Raw genomic sequence first — 18,127 nt, 5'->3', positions numbered from 1 at the left:
CGCTGCTTTCGGTTTCACTTCCATTTGTTTCGTTGTCATATGTTTCGCTTTCATTATCTGTCTCTAAATCAACCATGCCTTCACCATCATCTACAATTTCAACAGCGATATCACCATCCTCCTCTTCACTGCTATCATCATCTGTTTCTATTTTACGGAATGTAACATAAAATTTCACCTTCTTACAAAAATCATTATCAAGCCAAATATCCTCTCGAATAACATACTTATGAACCTCGGTCACCTCATCAAAATCAACTACTTCACATGCAATCTTCCCACGAATTTCTTTCTGGAACTCTTGAAACTTCACAAGGGTATACATATCCCGAAGCTGTTTTTCAAAAGGATAGCCAGAAATAAGAGGAATTTCCTTTATACATGACTACGCATCTTCTTTTAACTCTTTTTCTACTTTAGCCCTCAAAGCTTGTTCACATAGTTCAACAAACTGTTTTAATTTTGTCTTTGAATTGACATAACCTTTAAAGAATGCGTTTATGCTTTCGCTATGCTGAGTAGAAGCCATCCCCTCCCAAAACGTGTCTTTAAGAAAACATGGTACCCATCGTTCTTTCTCAGGGGATAAATCGCTCAACCATGTGTTTTGCTGTAAATTGTATTTGTCGATCATTTTCTTCCATGATTCTTCAAACTCAGCTGGAGTCTGGGAATCATATACTGCCTCTTGCAAAGCAAACGCAATTTTTCTCTTTGTTTGTAACTACCAAAATTTTCAGGAATTTTTTTCATTATGTGCCACAGACACCATCTGTGCCTAGCTTCCGGAAAAACAATTTCAACCGCATTCTTCATGGCTTGACACTGATCAGTTATAATTGCTCTCGGAGCACATCCAGACATGCACTTTAGCCACTTCTTAAATAGCCATACAAATGTTTCTGTAGTTTCATTACAAAGCAACCCACATCCAAGCAATATTGATTGTCCATGGTGATTAACCCCGACAAAAGGAGGGAAAGGCATCTCATAATCGTTTGTCATGTAAGTGGCATCAAAACTAATGACCTCGCCAAATTCTTTATACGCTTCTCTACTCCAACCATCAGCCCAAAATACGTTTCTCAATTGATTTTCATCATCGTAGTCAACTTCGAAATAAAACCCATTATTCGCTTTTACCTTCTTGGAAAAATATTTCATCAAAGCAGTTGCATCCCCTTCACCAAGTAGTCGGCGTATTTCTGCAAGTGCATTTCTACAATCTTTTTCACTGCAATCAACTTTATCATATCCACCATACTGATTCACCACAGAGCGGAAAGTCTTTTCCATTGGAATTCCTGATTGGTCATTAAGGTCGATAGTACGTAATACATGTGGTTCAACTTTCCGATGTTGTCGATAATGCCGAGACAGACTTGGATCATACGTATGATTGTGATCAAGCTTAAGTTGACTAATCTCCCATTTGTCTTCATCATCCAATCTTGCAGTAACGTAAGCCTTGCAATCACAACAATTGCTCTTGCGATGTTTGGCTATATTTTTAGTCTTGTTAACAGGATTTCCTGCTCGGTTACAAACATACATCACACTTCTTATGATTCCTTCTTCGTTTCTCCGATTAGTTCTTTTTCTAACTGCAAATCCTTCACGTTTTGCATATGATTTATAAGCACGGAACAAATCATCATGTGTTTCAAACTTTTTTCCAATGTACCATTCATCCTCATCGGTATTTTGAGTCTTTTCACCCGCTTTCTTCTCAGTATCATCTAAACTGACCACCGCCATCTACACTTAAAATCAGATTAGATGTATCATAAAACTGATATAAGTTTTTGATATAAACACTTCTGTGAATAATAAACATATGAATCATATGATCCATAGTTATACAATTATCAAAATTCCTGATCAAAATGTTTACCCAAATCTAACAGAAGAGAAACAAGAATTATAAACACTTTATAAAATACGATTTGTATCAAACCTTAAACAATCAAGATGATTTTGGCATTCAAAAAATCTTATACAATAAACATAGAGGTGGTTTTTAAGTTTACCTTGTTAGTAAGTTTGAGATAAAATGGTAGTGATCTCTGGAACTACCACCACATAAATTTTTTCTATTGGAAGATTCGAAGAGAACCCTAGATTTGATCGCAGGATACCCAGAATTGTTTTACGAAGACGAACAAACCCTAAGGATTTGTTTTGGGAAGAAAAAAAGAAACTGAATAGGAAACGTCGGACTTCCTTTTTGTTCAGCTGCCAAGTTTCTAAAGTATTTGGTTTCAATATGAACCGTCGGGTACATCCAACGGTTTAAAGAATTAAAGAATTAACTCGTTTTTTTTTTAAAGAAGAATTAGATAAATAAAAAAAGCTACTTACTTCTCAATGCCACATCAGTTTTGCTGTCAAGTAGCTGTCCACTTGCTGTTCAAATAGCAAAATCGTAACAATTCATTATTAGCAAGGCGGCATTAAGCAAAGAATATTACAGCAATAAATTTTGACTCATACAACAAAATAAAACATCTGACACTAAAAGGGGAGAAAAAGTGGCAGGCTGGAAAAATGTATATACTTTCCTCGTAAATCAAGATCAGGAAAACAACAACTCTGGTGAATTTCTTTGGCAAAAAAACTGGAAAATCAATGTGATACCAAGGATCAAGTTATTCATTTGGAAATTAGCTCAGAAAGCGCTTCCAACCAATGCTAGACTAGGAGCCCATAATAAGGATTTTATCACAGAATGCCCAATGTGTAATACCCAAACGACAGAAACCGAACAACAACTAATAAGAGCTTGTCCTTTTGCTAGAGCGATTTGGTTTGGTCTCTCTTTAGATGTAGTTAATACAAGAATTAATACAGACTCAATAGTGGATTGGATTAAAGAATGGATTTCGGGACCTGACTTCGCTAATTATTCTGGAAAGATTGCAACAATCTCCTGGTTCATCTGGAAGTACCGATGCTCAGTAGTTTTCGACAAAATAAAACCAAACCCAAATTCTCTTATTGAGCAAATAAACGAATTCATTCAACAATATCCACAAGAGAATATCAAGAAGACCAAAAGATTTCAACCAAATATGGATTACAAGGATAAATAGCCAAGCTTGTCTTTAGACTGGATAATGTTCATAGATACGGCGTTTAAAAAGGAAAATTGAACTATGGGATATGCTTTTATCCTATACTCAGCGGACAACGAAACATTTATGTACATTGCAGCTGGAGCAGTTAGGGCTTTATCGGCTTTCCATGCCGAGTCAAAAGCTCTATTAAAAGCGTCTTCATGGCTAAGTGAGAATATCTTATCTAGTGTCACCTTAGTTACATATTGCAAGATGTTAGCGGATACAATAAAAAAGGCGGACAAGATCCCAGATTGGAGCGTGGGTAACACCATAATGAAGACTCAAAATATTTTGCAAAAACTCCCTCAAGCTCAGGTGCAATATATTAACAGAAGATTTAACACGGCAGCAGATCACATAGCAAAAGAAGCTCGTGTAAAGAATCTTCAACATATATCTATCAAATTCAGCTAAGGATATCTCAATCTAGTGTGATGTCCAATATTTTTGAAAAGAAAGATATTCTAAATGTACTTTATTGCTTGATTAATATATTACTTTTTCCATCCAAAAAAAAAAAAACTATATAGTACAAAGGTTGATTCTTTATCATTCCCTTCTCTTGTCCACTGTTTTTTTTTTCCCGTTGTATCTCCCTCTCGAAAACTTCATTCACAGAGACTTGGTCTTTGTTTAACGGAGGTTCAAACACCCTTCTTCGTTCCCTTTGTTTAAAATGGTACATCTTGATGATCAACAAAATGAGGATATGATATGGTTGATCATTCTGAACAGTTGATTAGTATGAAAAACAGTAAATCGATTTTTGTAATTGTTGAGGGAGAAAAAAAGAAAAAAAGGGCCATGTGAGTTTGCCCCTCAATATTTGTAAATATGAACTGATCATCATGAGTAAATCCTTCAAACCCACCACATTCCTTCACTCTGTAATCTCAAACCCTTCAACCTCACATTCAAATAGAAAATGGGTTTCAACAATATCTAGAAAAGGACTTACAGAGATGCCAAATTGGCCCAAGGAAAGTGCCTCACTGTTCATTGATGACCCACTGGCTCGAAATAAACCAAGTTACGAATTCGCTTTAGTTTCAGCTCTCAAGTTCTGTTCATCCCATTTTTCGATATCTCAAGGAGAACAAATTCATTCTTTGGTATTGAAATCTGGGTTGGTCTCAAATATTTATATACAGAATAGTCTGATTAATCTTTATGTAAAGTGTGGTAGAATTGATTATGCAATGTGTTTATTTGGTTCATGTTCGGTTTTGGATACTGCTTCTTGGAATATATTGATATCTGGGTATGTAAAGCTTTGTAGATTAGATAATGCTTGTAGATTGTTTGAAGAAATGCCGAACAAGGATTGTGTATCTTTTACTACAATGGTCATGGGTTTAGCTCAAAATGATAGATTTTATGATGCTTTAGAGGTTTGTAAGGAAATGAGATTTGTGGGACTGAAGCCAAATGAGGTCACATTGGCGAGTGTAATTTCCAGTTATTCGCGTTTAGATGGGATGTGTTATGGAAGTATGGTTCATGCATTAACCCTTAAAGCCGGGCTTGAAGGTTTTATCCTTGTTTCCACTAACTTGATTCATATTTATTCAGTAGATTCTAGATTAGATGATGCAGAAAGGATCTTTCATGAGATGCCGGAGCGGAATCTTGTTACTTGGAATGTTATGCTAAATGGGTTTTCAAAAGCGGGGTGTGTTGACGCTGCAAGATATCTTTTTGAGAAATTTCCTGGAAAAGATTTGGTTTCTTGGAGTACGATGATTGGTGCATTTGTCAGAAAAGATAGGTTACATGAAGCTTTGGTAACTTTTCGAGAGATGTTATGTTATGGTTTTATACCCAACGAGGTCCTGACTGTGGATTTGGTTTCTGCATGTGGACGTTTGATGAATATTACCGGAGGTCAGCAGTTGCATTGTGTAAGCATAAAGATTGGCTTGGATTGCTATGTGTTCATGCAAGCAACAATTATCCATTTCTATGCAGCTTGTAAGAAGATAGAACTAGCTCATTTGCAGTTTGAATTAGGGTGTAAAGAAAATATCCCGTCATGGAATGCTCTTATTGCTGGTTTTCTTACTAATGGCATGGTTAATTTAGCAAGTGAAGCATTCAATTCAATGCCAAAGAGAGATGTCGTTTCATGGAGCACTATGATTTCAGCTTACGCTCAAAATGAGCAATCTGAAATAGCATTTGAACTTTTTCAAGAAATGCTAACTAGTGGGGTTCAACCTAACGAAATCACTATGGTAAGCATTCTCTCCGCAATTGCTAATTTGGGTTCATTAAAACATGGAAAATGGGTTCATGATTACATACTTGATAAGTCCATTCCTCTGAATGATAATTTAACCGCGGGACTAATTGATATGTATGCTAAGTGTGGGAGTATTAAGAAAGCCCTGGAGCTGTTCAATCAAGAACGAAACAGGGCAAAGTCTGTTTCACCATGGAACGCAATTATCTTTGGGGCAGCTGTGCATGGGAACCCTGAAATGTCGCTTAGCATATTCTCGGATCTGGAAAGTACCCCCTTAAAACCTAATTCAGTCACATTTTTAGGGGTCCTGACAGCATGTTGCCATGCCGGATTGGTTGAGCAAGGGGAGAGCTATTTTAAGCGTATGAAGCAATTTTACAACATCAATCCAAATATTAAGCACTATGGGTGTTTCCTCGACCTTTTAGGCAGAGCCGGGCGGCTAGAAGAGGCCGAGAGAACGATAGCAAGCATGCCAATGAAGGCTGATGTCGTGATATGGGGCACATTGTTAGCTGCCTGCAAGACTCATGGAAATGTAGAAATTGCAGAGAAGGCTGCAGTGAGTCTTGAGAAGTTGGAGCCAACTCATGGTGGTGGTAGAGTTCTGCTATCGAATACATATGCAGATGCAGGGAGGTGGGACGAAGTTTTCTTAGTCAGAAACGCAATGCTGCGCCAGGGAGTGCAGAAGGTGCCTGGGCGCAGTGATGTTTCTTGATGAGCTCATGCTGTTTTAGCCCGAGAGTGCTATATACATCTTCTGAGTCGCTTGATTCAGCCTGACTGCAGGAATTTCTTTCTGGCTGCAGTGATATTTAGAATCTGCAGCTATAAAGGTAAACATACTGCAGTGATTGGTAAAGCCTGTGGTATTATACTGTGCTTTCACTTGCTTAAGGCACATTCTTTTGATATTGTACATAAAAATTTTCTTGATATGAAAATCTAGCAAGAGTGTGTTTTGTCCAAGAAAAAAAAAACAGATACTTGGTTGCTAGTTCTTGTTTTTTAAGGTTCAGCTTTTGGTCAAATGTAACGAGTCTGTGCAGGCTCAGTTTAGTTTAGCTGTTTTTATACGTAGAATGTAAAGTGAAGAGACAACAACCTCGACTTTCATATTACTCTTGCAAAACCATCCATCAATTTCTATCTATTGTAAATAGATTACTTTCTGCAACTGTACATGGAGATTTCTACATAGACCATTGGTCTTCTACTAGTATGAGAAGTCGGATTTCTACGGTACAAAAGTAGGAATATAACCTCTAAAACATACTGTACAACATTCATTCTCGGAGAAAGAGGTGAATCATTCGCTACTACTTAAAACAATCAGTTCAGCAGCTGCACCCATTGTCGCATTTCCGCCTCTTCCTAACAGAGCCACAGCAAGCTCTTCCTCGTTCCAATTCCTCAATCCTTTACATAATCTCTTCAAGATGTCTACATCCACTTCCAACAGCCACTCCGGTGTGCAAGCGACCATCAAAGTCAGAGATCCCAACATATATGCACGCCACGTAGCACAATCACAACCAAGTGAGATCTTCCCATCGAGCACACTTGCTAGGAATTGGAAGTGGGTTCTGATTACTTTAGGCCGTCTCTTTGAAGCTGTTGATACAGATTCTACACCCCAGGCAAATGTTCCACACATAACCGCAAAATATGCTAGTGCGTAACCACCTAACATTGCACCCATCCCTCCACAGCTTCCTTCCTGTTCTGATCCATGAACAGATAGGAACCATGATGGTAATGTCTCTTGGATCAAGCGCTGAGCAAGAGGTGCCCCACCAGATAACCACACCAGTGAAGCTCCTAGTGATGCTGCGAGCTTCACCTGTTTCATTGCTGCGGCAAGAGAAATCTGCCCATATCTCGTCCCATATTTGGTCCTTTTCAGTTTCTCCATTCTTTGTCTTTGCAGTTCGCTAGCTGCGATTTCCTTCACCGAGTCCATCAAGAGAGAGAGAATCACCTCCGTCATGAACATAATATTTCTAATACATCGATATACTCGTAAATAGAGAATCCCAGGGGCAACAGGGGAAAATCCTCCGTAAAAATGAGAACCAAATCCATGGCCAAGAAGCGCTCCAACACCACCATTACTCGTTATAGGTGAACCACTAAGGCCTAGTGTAGCTGTAAAGCAGCTCTTGAGAAGCTGAACTACAGCATCCTTATTATGGTGGAAAACTGTGCGTGATGCAGAGAAGATGAGGAAATCGCTCCAGCGCTTCACTTTCTGGACCCACAGGGAAGACACAATCGGCATGCATGGCCACGGGCAACCTGCTGCAAGGTTTTCCAATGCAGGACCAGCAAGGTTGAGGAATCTTTCTGAGTCTTTATCGAGTTTGTAGGTTATTGTAAGGCTTACAAAAGCGGCCAAAGGTAGTGGAAGTGTTGCAGGAGAGCTTCCTCCTGACAGCAACAAAGTTTAGGGCATTGATTCATAAAATGAGAAGTTACTGAACTGTTTATGTGGAATATTAAGAACATTTAATTATTTTTTTTGTGAACACATAGCTTAAGGGTGTTTGATGGTCACAAGGAAATACCTGCAACAAGGCTCGGAACATCAACGCCAGTAGCAGCTACAATTCTTTTGATCTGTTCTTCAGTAGACGAGAGATTTGCTGCAGGGCTTGGCCAATCAGTTCCATTCATAAACGCTGGCTTCCAAATTCCACGAGTTACTTCGGCAGAAAAGTAACTGATAATGGTTCCCAATGATGCAGGAAGAAAATCAGCTAGATCTTTGAGGCCTGAAACCCCAGTAATGAATGTTAACTAGTGCCCATAAAAAAAATGTAAAATTTCAACAATGAAGTAAGGAACTTATGTAAAAAGAAGTTATCTAGAATAATGAACGAAGTTTTTGCTTAAAAAGGTTTTGCTGCTGCCTTCTTTACTCGAAAAAATAAGATAGAAAAATTGCTGAATAGATTTCAGCTCTTAAATGATGACTGAGTTTCGTAAAACAAACAATATTTTCATTGACATATTCCTCTAATTATCTATTGAAGTTGGTTAACATTTGACAATACTATTCAACAAGAGTTGAGCTATATTGCTTGGGAGTAAAAAGTAATTATTTAGATTGTAAGTCAATCAAAACTAACCTGTGGCCAATTCACGAGGCGAAAGTCTTCCATGAGAGCAAGCTGTAAGAGCAGCATCGACCACAAAAGGAACAGCTTCCATGATTTCCCAAGCAGGTAGTTTAGGTCTTAGAGAGGCGTCTTCACTTCCAGGACCAGATGAACTACTACTTCCGGAAGTTAGAGGCTGGTTTCCACTTTTATTCATTGTCTTCCTGAACATCATGTTTAAAAGGTTATCAACAATCTGATGCACTGGGGTTCCGTGCACAAGACCAGAAAGGGTTGATGCCAAACATGCTTGATGCTGCCGGTACCAGACTTTCAATTTTGGAAACGAGTCCACAAAGACGGGTTCCACAAATGATGAACTTCTGACTATTGATTTTCTTCGGCTTCTACTTTGAACTGTTGGCGTGTCGCCAGAAACTACTAATTGAGAATTCCGCACCAACAAAAGATATTCAAGAGTTAAGTGGGACCAGACTGGGGGAACATCTCCAATGACATGTTCGAGAGGCGGATAATTAAATTTCCATAGCCTCAACAAAAGAGTAAACGCATTCGAAAAAACTGAATGTGCATTGATTTCTTCTCCTGTTGGAAGAGTCCATGAGACACTCGGCACACATGAACCAAAAATCTCGCAGATGGCGATCAACGCACCCGCAAGTTGTGGAACCTAGATTAAAGGATCATGAGAATATAACGATAATATCCTCCTGCATTGATATAAACTTAATAATAGCGAACTAGGTGACGAGGTTACATAACACTATGGGATTGTACAAGTAAAAGCCTACCAAGCCATGCAGCGATAAAATTTGGATCAAGTCAACGGCTGCCATGCCAACAAGAAGGGTGTTCAGCAAAGGAGCATAAGCTATCAAATGACTTTCGCTCCTGGAATAATCTGCAGGAACTGGAGGAGATAGCAGTTCTGTAATAAAACAGACTGTGTGCTCCTACATGAAGCATGAAAAGGGTCACAGTGGATTAGAATTAAAAAAAAAAATTACATAGACATCGACAAACGAAAAGTTTTCTTCACCTAGAATTAAAGTTAAAATATATAACAAACACCAACCTTAGTGGATAGGAAGGAAGTTCCTTTGAAGAGTCTAGAGAAAGAATACATAAGATTCATGCTATCCCTCTTAAAAAACGAAAATCTGTGTTTTATGCATACACGAATAAGAAAACAAAAATAAATAAAATATAATAAAAACCTCATTACCTGTATGTTCCAACCTCGAATCAGAGATGCTCCACAGAGAATGGTGGCAGCGGAGACCTTCTCATCGTCTGATCCATTTATTGCAATCTCAAATATTTTTTCGAGCTCCGCTAAGCTTCCACCATTACCATGAGCATAATCAGTCACTTGCTACAGTAAATTAAGCGAAGGACATGAAAAGAAGAGGAAGGGACTCATTTACTTCTATATGGGGGAATATAGGAAATTGGACAGTTTTGACATTGATGAACTAAACCATCGAAAGTAATCAAAATTCTGATGGAAATGTATTTAGTAATGGTAGTGTAGTATTACTAGTTTGACAACAAAAGATGGATATTTGGAGCACACCTTGAAGCCGGTACTGAAACCAAAACATTTACCATTGCTGGAGTTAATGGGGCCCCTTTCATTAATGATGACCAACCAAGCACTTGGCCAGGTGCAATATGAGGCAATTGGCTGATTCGCCCATTCACGTAACTCGGCCAGAAATATGCTGACGTGTCCAGCAGATTTCTAGCAATACAAGACTCAACTATCAAATGCCGCATGTTTCCAGCTGCAAGCAAACATAAATGAATGAGTAAAATTAACATAATTCACAGGAACCCCAGAATACACCAAACAACTCAAAAGAAAGAAAAAAAAAACATAAACAAGCCGTTTCAGAAACTGACACTTAAGAAAAAGGGATAGCCAAACAGGTATAATAAATATGAAGAAAAAAAAATCTATCTTACACAAAAGAGAACCAACCATAAAAGGAATCATTTGTTCAAATTAAAAATTAAAGTATAAGTGATTCTTACAGCAGTTCATTGGCATGTCACTCATGCTAATGCAATCAAAGTAGCCACTTTCTACTGAGAGGCCTGAGACAAACATCATTGCTTTTCCCGCAGCCTGATTGGCTGCAGAAATAATAGATTGAGGTGGGGCCAGCAAAGCCTCATAATCCCCCAGCGATTTTAAGCTGGAAACCAAATCCAACCGACGATTCCCCACAACCTGTCTGTCAGTCCACTGGTTATTCATGCTATTTTGTTCCTTTTCAGCGGCTATGGCATCCTCCTCCTCCTCAATAATATTGGCAATTGCAAGTGTGGTAATAGACAGTAACAAGCATAAGCGAGTATCAAGTCGAGGTACAGGACCTTCAATGGGATCCCTTTCCTGGAAAATTACAAAAATCTTGTTAAAGAAGGAAATGGGCTTTTAAAAGAAGCAATATTTCTTTTTGATGGACTAGTTCTCTTTCTCCCTCTCTTTATTCCTTTTTCTTTAACATTTTTTGGTCTTATTGAAACAAACATATTACCCTTTGAACATGCCGAATTGCAGTAAACCAAAGACCTAAAAAGGTGTCGTGCCAGGTAGTACCATTAACTGCTTGAAGAGATTTAATGAAACCTGTGCAATTTAATAGCCATTAAATTCTAACATTATACATGCAATTGAAACCTAATAATTAAAGAGAGCACGAAATGTCAAACTGCATACAACTTATGATGTGCCCTACCAGTAAGAATTTCATTGGCACTAGTTGCTAAAACAAGTGATCCATCATTGGTATCTTCCAGAAACAGGTCAAGTGGAAGCCAAATTGAAGAACAACTATGAGCGGATGAACTCAGAGACCCAGAAGCCAAAACTGCGTGGAATTCTTGTTGAAGACCGCCTTTACTTTCTCGAGATAAAATTTTACGTGTATCTGATGACAACTGCAGCAGGGTTTCTGGTGTTATTGTATTTGAACTCCTTAATGCGGAAGACTGTGCCGCAAGCAGTCGTAAACGCTGAATGAAACCTTCCCAATGTGACTGCCTAAGAAGAAGTCAGAGGGTATGATCAATCGAATTTTTTATTGAACTATCCAACATCTGAATTAACTAACTGCATAACTAAAAAGATAACAACACATTGAATTGAGTATGAAACCAATTTGGAATTTAGAATTTAGAATTTGAAATCTTTCCAGAAGTACTAAACACCAAAAAAAGAACAAGTTGAAAGGTTCACATATCTCACATGTTTTCACGTGCCAAGAAGAGAAGCCTGGAAGTCAATTTATTCTGCAGGAACTGACCAATCAAATCTATCGCAAACACTGTATTTGCTTTCTGTAATCTCTCATGATGTTCAGTTATCCTCTCACTGAAGCCAACATCACCATCTATTTCCATATCTTGTGGCTTTGTCGCCCATCTAGACTTCTTTTCCAAGGTCGGTTCCAGCAACCCTTCGTCATCTAAAGTTGCATCAACTAACTGCCATACAATCGAAAACACAAACTCAACGACAAGAACGCCTGCTTCAGATGCTTGAAGACCAAATATCTCTGAGAGATGAAGAGCATTATCTATGGCTTTCATGCACCTGCGTAACCAGATGTGTCAGTATCACGGCATTTAACTCTCGCAGAAATAAACATATGCAAAACCATAACATCAACATTTTCCAAAACTAGGGAGTTTTTTATTCCAATTCGAACATGTCCAACACTATATCATCGGAAACAAGACCATCAAGTGAATTTTCCTGATATGGGATGAAATAAACCCGAAAAAAAAAACTTACTTCTTGTCATTTGAACCAGTGAATTGAGATGCAAATGAAAAGGCATGCCTCTTGGTTAGCTCCATAAACAGCCTATATGCAGCTGGTTGAGACCTTCTCCTCGGAATCACCCTGTAAAAATCAATTAAGAAAAGAAAATGATATAATAGCAAAATTCACAATGCCCAACTTCACCAAAACATCCACTTCCCCATCACACAATTTCAATTTCAAATCAAATCACCAAAACCTAAAACAATAAAAAGATAGAGAAAAAGGGTTTGCACCTGGAAGAAAGTAGAGCAAGAACCAGCATAGGGTTCACCATTTTAGCAGTGAACGCCTTCTCCAAGAACTTCCATGAGATTGGAACATTATTACCCCAACAAATGTAAGAAACCAACAGAGTTGCAAGTTCAGTTGAAGGTAAAGAAACACCCCCAAAACCCAAAACTGAAGAGATTTGAGTAACCCATGTCACTGGATCGATAGCTTTACTCCGACCAATTTTAGTTACTTCTAAAACACGATCCCAGACATTAGTTGCTGTTTGTCCAATTACAGCCATTTTTCAGAAACTACTCAACTTACTAATTAGATCATAAATAAAGTCGAGAAACAACCAAATTAGAAACCCAGATCACGAAATTGAAAATCTGTAAATCAAAGTTAGTATGATGAGAGTGTGAATGAGATCATGGGATGATGATGATGATGATGCAGACATTGAAGAGGTTTTTTCTCTTCTCTGTTTTTGAGGAACAGAGAATATTTATTTATTTTTGTCCAAGGGAGTGGTATTGTTTGCGGGTCCCTTGGACTTTTATGTCCAAATTTGAGGGTTTGATAAAATTACAGTATTTAATTTGAAGTGAAGGCGAGTCAGTGTGTGTGTGTGTGGAGTGGGGTTTTAAGAGATTTTTATCTTGATTTATAGGGTTCAGAGTTCGGCTTGGAGCAAGCTACGGTCCCAAGTACAAGAGAGAAATGATAGAAAAAACGCACTGGTGCAACACTTGCCTGTCGAAATATCTAGTTTATGGAAACCGTACCAGAGAAACTCCAAATCACGGTTTTTGAACCACAAATGTTAAACTCAAACACGGACAAACAAATCCTGAAAACTCTGTTGACAACACCTACCTCTTATATAAGAATAAGAAACTACAGCTCCACCACAATTAATATTACATCTCATATTCAATGATCGTTGTTCTGCAACTTTATTTATATCATACATGTTTCAAATACTCATACTGAAATCAAACCCTTCACAACTAGAACGTATCAAACATTTGTCAATGGTTAATGTTTCCAAAACTAACATATTACAAGATTTCACTAAATTCTTATTGCAACGAACAATTAAGAAAGAACGAGTATGAATTCACGTTGACATTCTTCAAATTTGAGTTAAAGAAAGTTAGCAACATGAACTATGTGATGACGATTGATAACCAAAATTATTCTTTCTCTTGATTTGGAAAAATAATAAGACTTCAACATGCTAATATTTGCATCTTTACTTCCACCATTATACAAACCAAATTGTATCACAACTACGATACTCTTGATGTACTGTGTCTTGTCATGTAAACACTATCCATTTAAAAAATCGATATATGTTTTCCTGACAAATCACAAGAATCTCATATGGTACGACGTATAGAGCATAATCACTTAGCATTTTTAACTTTTTAATATGGTTAAACAAAACTTAATTGAAGCCATGCATAGGGTTTACGCTTCAATAAGTATCAATGTCAAATCTAGAGCAATACGAACATCAAGACTATCCATCTTAGCCATACCGAATGGATATTACTGGATATAATCTCATTACTTTAAAGCACACGTTTATGTTGCTTGGTACCGAAAATCGATGAAATCAAATCCTACACATACTTGATAACATCAAACACTACATCTTCATATTTGTAAAAGCAAATATTCACATACTTGATGAAACCAAATCCTTCGACTTCAAAATTTTCTGCCAACCAGAAATCCCAAAACTTATCTCTTCAGAATTCTCTATCCAACCAAATACGCAATTGGAAAGCTATAATGCCTATAAGCTAGCCTTGTTAGCTTAGTTTTATTTGTGTTTACTCATTGCTTTAGTGAGTCTCACTTCTTAATTTGAATTTTCCTTTTCGTTTAAAAAAAATAAAGAGAGAGAGATTTCTCTATCCAACCAAAATCTATGGTATCAATTGTCGGGCCAATTGGCGTTACTAAATCAATGGTCGATGTTCAGAGCTATCTACATGCTAACTTGCGGAAATAAAATAGCATATAAGAAATCCTAGATTTATCGGATTGTTTCACGAACCTCCTTACTACAATATATGATGGGAAAAATAGAAAGAGGAGCAAACGTATACAAGTCATAAACAAAAGGAACAAGTAAAGTAATCGATTTAAAATAGCCAATAAGAAGTCCTAGATTTCTCGGATTGTTCCAAGAACATCTTTATTACAATATATGATGGGAAAAATAGAAACATAACCAAACATATGCAATTCATAAAAAAAATCAACAAGTAAAGTACTCGATTTAATGTGGTTCAACAATATACACAATGTGTGTATATTGTCCACATCCACCAAACGTCTATAACCTCTTTCTTTATTGTATATCTATCAAATGAGAATTACACACATGATGACTAATCAATTCATCGACTCACCAGTGTGATCGAACATAAGAAACTTTCACAAACATTATATAGTGGCTTCAAGTCCTTCAACGTAACAAGATAATGTTTACCACATTCTCTCTCACGACGAGAAGATCTTCTCTGCACATCCTGACATAAACTATCGTGGACGTCTACTGCTCAACACCAATAATTTATTTCAGGACCACTAAGATGATCTTGTCCCCAAACACGATATCTTATCAACATCTCTATACGAATACTCCATAATGACATATCTTTAATATCGATAAGTATTCCGTAAGCACCATAATGATGTGTAAACATATAGCATGGACCTCCTTATATAGGAGTCAAAAAATTGATTTCCAAATATTAGTCTCCTTGGAATAGGAAATCCATCTCAACTAGGAAACCTTAGTAAATTTAAGAAATTCATCTTACTATGGAAATTGACTCAAACTAGTAAACCCAATATTTCCTAAAGAAATAATAATTAACAAAAAATATTACAATCAATCAGCAACATTACAATGATTAATCTCATCAAGAATAGCTAGTTCAAATGGGCAACCTTACTACACATATACAACAGGAAAAAATAAACCAACTGCAAGACTAATCCTACCAACAGATACATGGTTACAACAGTAAAACACGCCTGCTAACTCAACCAATTCTACTTTTTCTTATGAGTTAATTATTTTTATGACCCTAAAAATTATGGGTCTTACTCTCTTGGCCCTAAAGTCATACAAATAATTATGCAATGACCCCCAAAAAATCCTAATTATAGGAAGACCAAAATAACATCCTAGTTATGGATATTCCCTGTACAAATTTTAGTTGTAGATATTTTATGCACATAGGTTAGTTGTGAATATTTTCTACACAACTTCTTATTCTGTTCATCTTTAAAAAACGATTTTCAAAACTCATTTTCTGAATTTGACTGATTGTGCATATTTTCTGCACATATCTACTCATATATATGTGGCAATCAAAAGAGAGTTTAAATAACCAAGAAAGAGTTTTTAGCTCATATAGTGATTTTTTTTTGAAGCATAATCTTATTAAATTAATTAGGCGGCTATTACACGAGGGTATATAATACCCAAAGATTCATCAGTTACAATTGGAATGGTACGCCATAAATCTAGAGTAGCAAAACAGAGGAGCAGAGTATCGGTCTTCGGATCACTGTTGCATCGGAGGGAGATGTTGGAGTCGAAGGTCCAAAGGCCGTCGTTCAATGCTTTCCACAAGAAAATCTGTGTTTTTGATGGACACGGCAGAGTCCATAGAGACTGTAATGATGAAAGAGGTTTTCGATGCGCTTGATTGAAGGTGTTTGTCATGTAATTGCGTCTGTATGCTGTCGAGGTGTATTGATCGACCGTTAACTGTCTATCTTCTTTCTTTCTGTCTTGATCCATCAGTTGGTGTTACCAGAGAAGTTGAAGTTACGATTACTAAAATTGTTATTAAAAACATATTAGAAACTGAAATATAAAAGCAACGGGAATTACATACTCAAACTAGTATTAGATTACACTAGTGAAATTAAAGAAGCAAAAAAAAAATTGCTTAAAATTAAAAAACTATTCAACTGACTGTGAGTATAGTGGTGAGTACACCGGCCCGTTCGCCTAAATTAGGTCTTGATCTTGTTGATGCTGCTATGATAAAAATATTTGTGAAGCTGTGATACAATTGTAAGATTCAATACCCATGGATCCATCATGTGGAAAGGTTGTTATGCGGCATATTTCGCCTTGGTCAAGACATTGGGGATGAATATGCGAAGCTGAGAACTACACATCCGGCTGCAATTGGGAATTAATGTCTGATGGCTGTTTACGCTTGAATTTGGTACAGACAGAGATTTAACTGCTGAAGAGTGAAAATTGAATGTTGTTATTTTCCTTGGATTCCCATGTTAAAACTTACTACTGTTGTCCCATACACTAATTTGGTTGCAACCAAATCAAGATAATCTTCTAACACGATCCAAATCCCGATCAATTACAACTCCAAGGATAATACTAGTCCTTGGAATACAAAATTAACTTAACCAAAATGGCCAAAACAAACATAAGAAAACTGAATACCAAAAACTCTGATAAAAACAAAAGGAAATATTGTAACACTAAAGGAGATAAACAAGGCAATCGATGAAATAACAAAAGGGACACCACTAACGACAAAACCAAAGCAACACTACTAGCAGAACTTAAACTGGTGGTTTGATTGAAATTGCCTTTCAACTTAAACTTTTTTCTTTTTTAACTTAAAATTATTCCGACTAGATGAGGTTGAGCTTTTAATCAAATTGAAATTTACCTCAAATTCGTAATAGCAAACCAGTTGGAGATCAGGGACGGAAAGGATTGTTGTTGAAGACCGAATCCAAGAGAAACATTTACAGAAATCCCAAATCTCAGCAGCAGCATAAAGAAAATTAGGTTAAAATCTTCATGAGTAAAAATGGGTATCACTGATTAGAAGCAGCAACAAACTAATTAAAGGATAAAGGCCGGTGAATCGAGGATTTAGCTGATAAGATCTACTAAATCCATGGTGGTTATTTAGGGTTTTAATGACAGTGATGAAAGGGTTTTTTTTTCCTGCTTTCTTCTGTAGAGGTTTTTTAATTTAATTAATTCATCTATAAGCTAAAAGGGAGGAAGGAATTGATCCTGCTCAGATCAAGGCTGATCTGGGCAGCAGCGGTTGTCGGGAAAAATTCCTCCTATGTCGGTGATCGCTTATCTAGAGGAGAGAGATTTTGAATCCTTCGTTAAAATGCAACTGTTATGGTGCATGTATTTTTTCAGAAGTTCTATCTCATATAGTGATGTACATACTATATTATCTATAATGTTAAACAGAAGGGGGTTTTTGAGTTTGGACAGTAGGATAACATTTTGAGAGACAAAACATTGTATCCGACCATCCCAGTCTCGTCCCAGCCAAAAACATCTGACGGATGTAAGATTTATAACTTCCTTCAATTATGGATATATGCATTGACAACCCTCATATTTAGTTCATCACCAATTAAAAAAATTAGTGTGCCAACAAAAAAAAATCCTTACCAATTAAATGCCACAACTATATAAAACTCGTATTATTACACTCACATTTTCTATTCAAAAAAATAAAATAAAAAATTGAATCATATATTTTTA

The 18,127-nt window shown here is 36.9% G+C and overlaps 3 protein-coding genes across 3 annotated transcripts; 1 reads left to right on the top strand and 2 right to left on the bottom strand.

Moving 5' to 3' along the window:
* Nucleotides 1–630: 630 nt before the first annotated feature.
* On the bottom strand, nucleotides 631–1,758 carry LOC113345478 (protein FAR1-RELATED SEQUENCE 5-like). Its single transcript, XM_026589253.1, has one exon. It carries the CDS (start codon nucleotides 1,756–1,758, stop codon nucleotides 631–633), a length of 1,128 nt encoding a protein of 375 aa, XP_026445038.1.
* A 1,973-nt stretch (nucleotides 1,759–3,731) lies between these two features.
* Nucleotides 3,732–6,112, top strand: LOC113345488 (pentatricopeptide repeat-containing protein At5g19020, mitochondrial-like). Its single transcript, XM_026589259.1, has one exon. The coding sequence runs from the start codon at nucleotides 3,968–3,970 to the stop codon at nucleotides 6,083–6,085; it is 2,118 nt and encodes a 705-aa protein (XP_026445044.1). The 5' UTR covers nucleotides 3,732–3,967; the 3' UTR covers nucleotides 6,086–6,112.
* A 345-nt stretch (nucleotides 6,113–6,457) lies between these two features.
* On the bottom strand, nucleotides 6,458–13,132 carry LOC113345487 (mediator of RNA polymerase II transcription subunit 33A-like). The gene is made up of 12 exons (XM_026589258.1): nucleotides 12,561–13,132; nucleotides 12,295–12,405; nucleotides 11,746–12,093; nucleotides 11,237–11,541; nucleotides 11,036–11,127; nucleotides 10,527–10,890; nucleotides 10,066–10,276; nucleotides 9,715–9,829; nucleotides 9,281–9,442; nucleotides 8,499–9,159; nucleotides 7,935–8,141; nucleotides 6,458–7,797 (listed from the first exon to the last, which is right to left on the bottom strand). Exons 1-12 carry the CDS (start codon nucleotides 12,839–12,841, stop codon nucleotides 6,677–6,679), a joined length of 3,978 nt encoding a protein of 1,325 aa, XP_026445043.1. The 5' UTR covers nucleotides 12,842–13,132; the 3' UTR covers nucleotides 6,458–6,676.
* Between the last annotated feature and the right edge of the window lie 4,995 nt (nucleotides 13,133–18,127).

The sequence above is a fragment of the Papaver somniferum genome, unplaced genomic scaffold (genome assembly GCF_003573695.1).
Source record: "Papaver somniferum cultivar HN1 unplaced genomic scaffold, ASM357369v1 unplaced-scaffold_81, whole genome shotgun sequence".
NCBI classification, from domain to species: Eukaryota; Viridiplantae; Streptophyta; class Magnoliopsida; order Ranunculales; family Papaveraceae; genus Papaver; species Papaver somniferum.
This window is presented reverse-complemented; position numbering and strand designations above follow the sequence as displayed.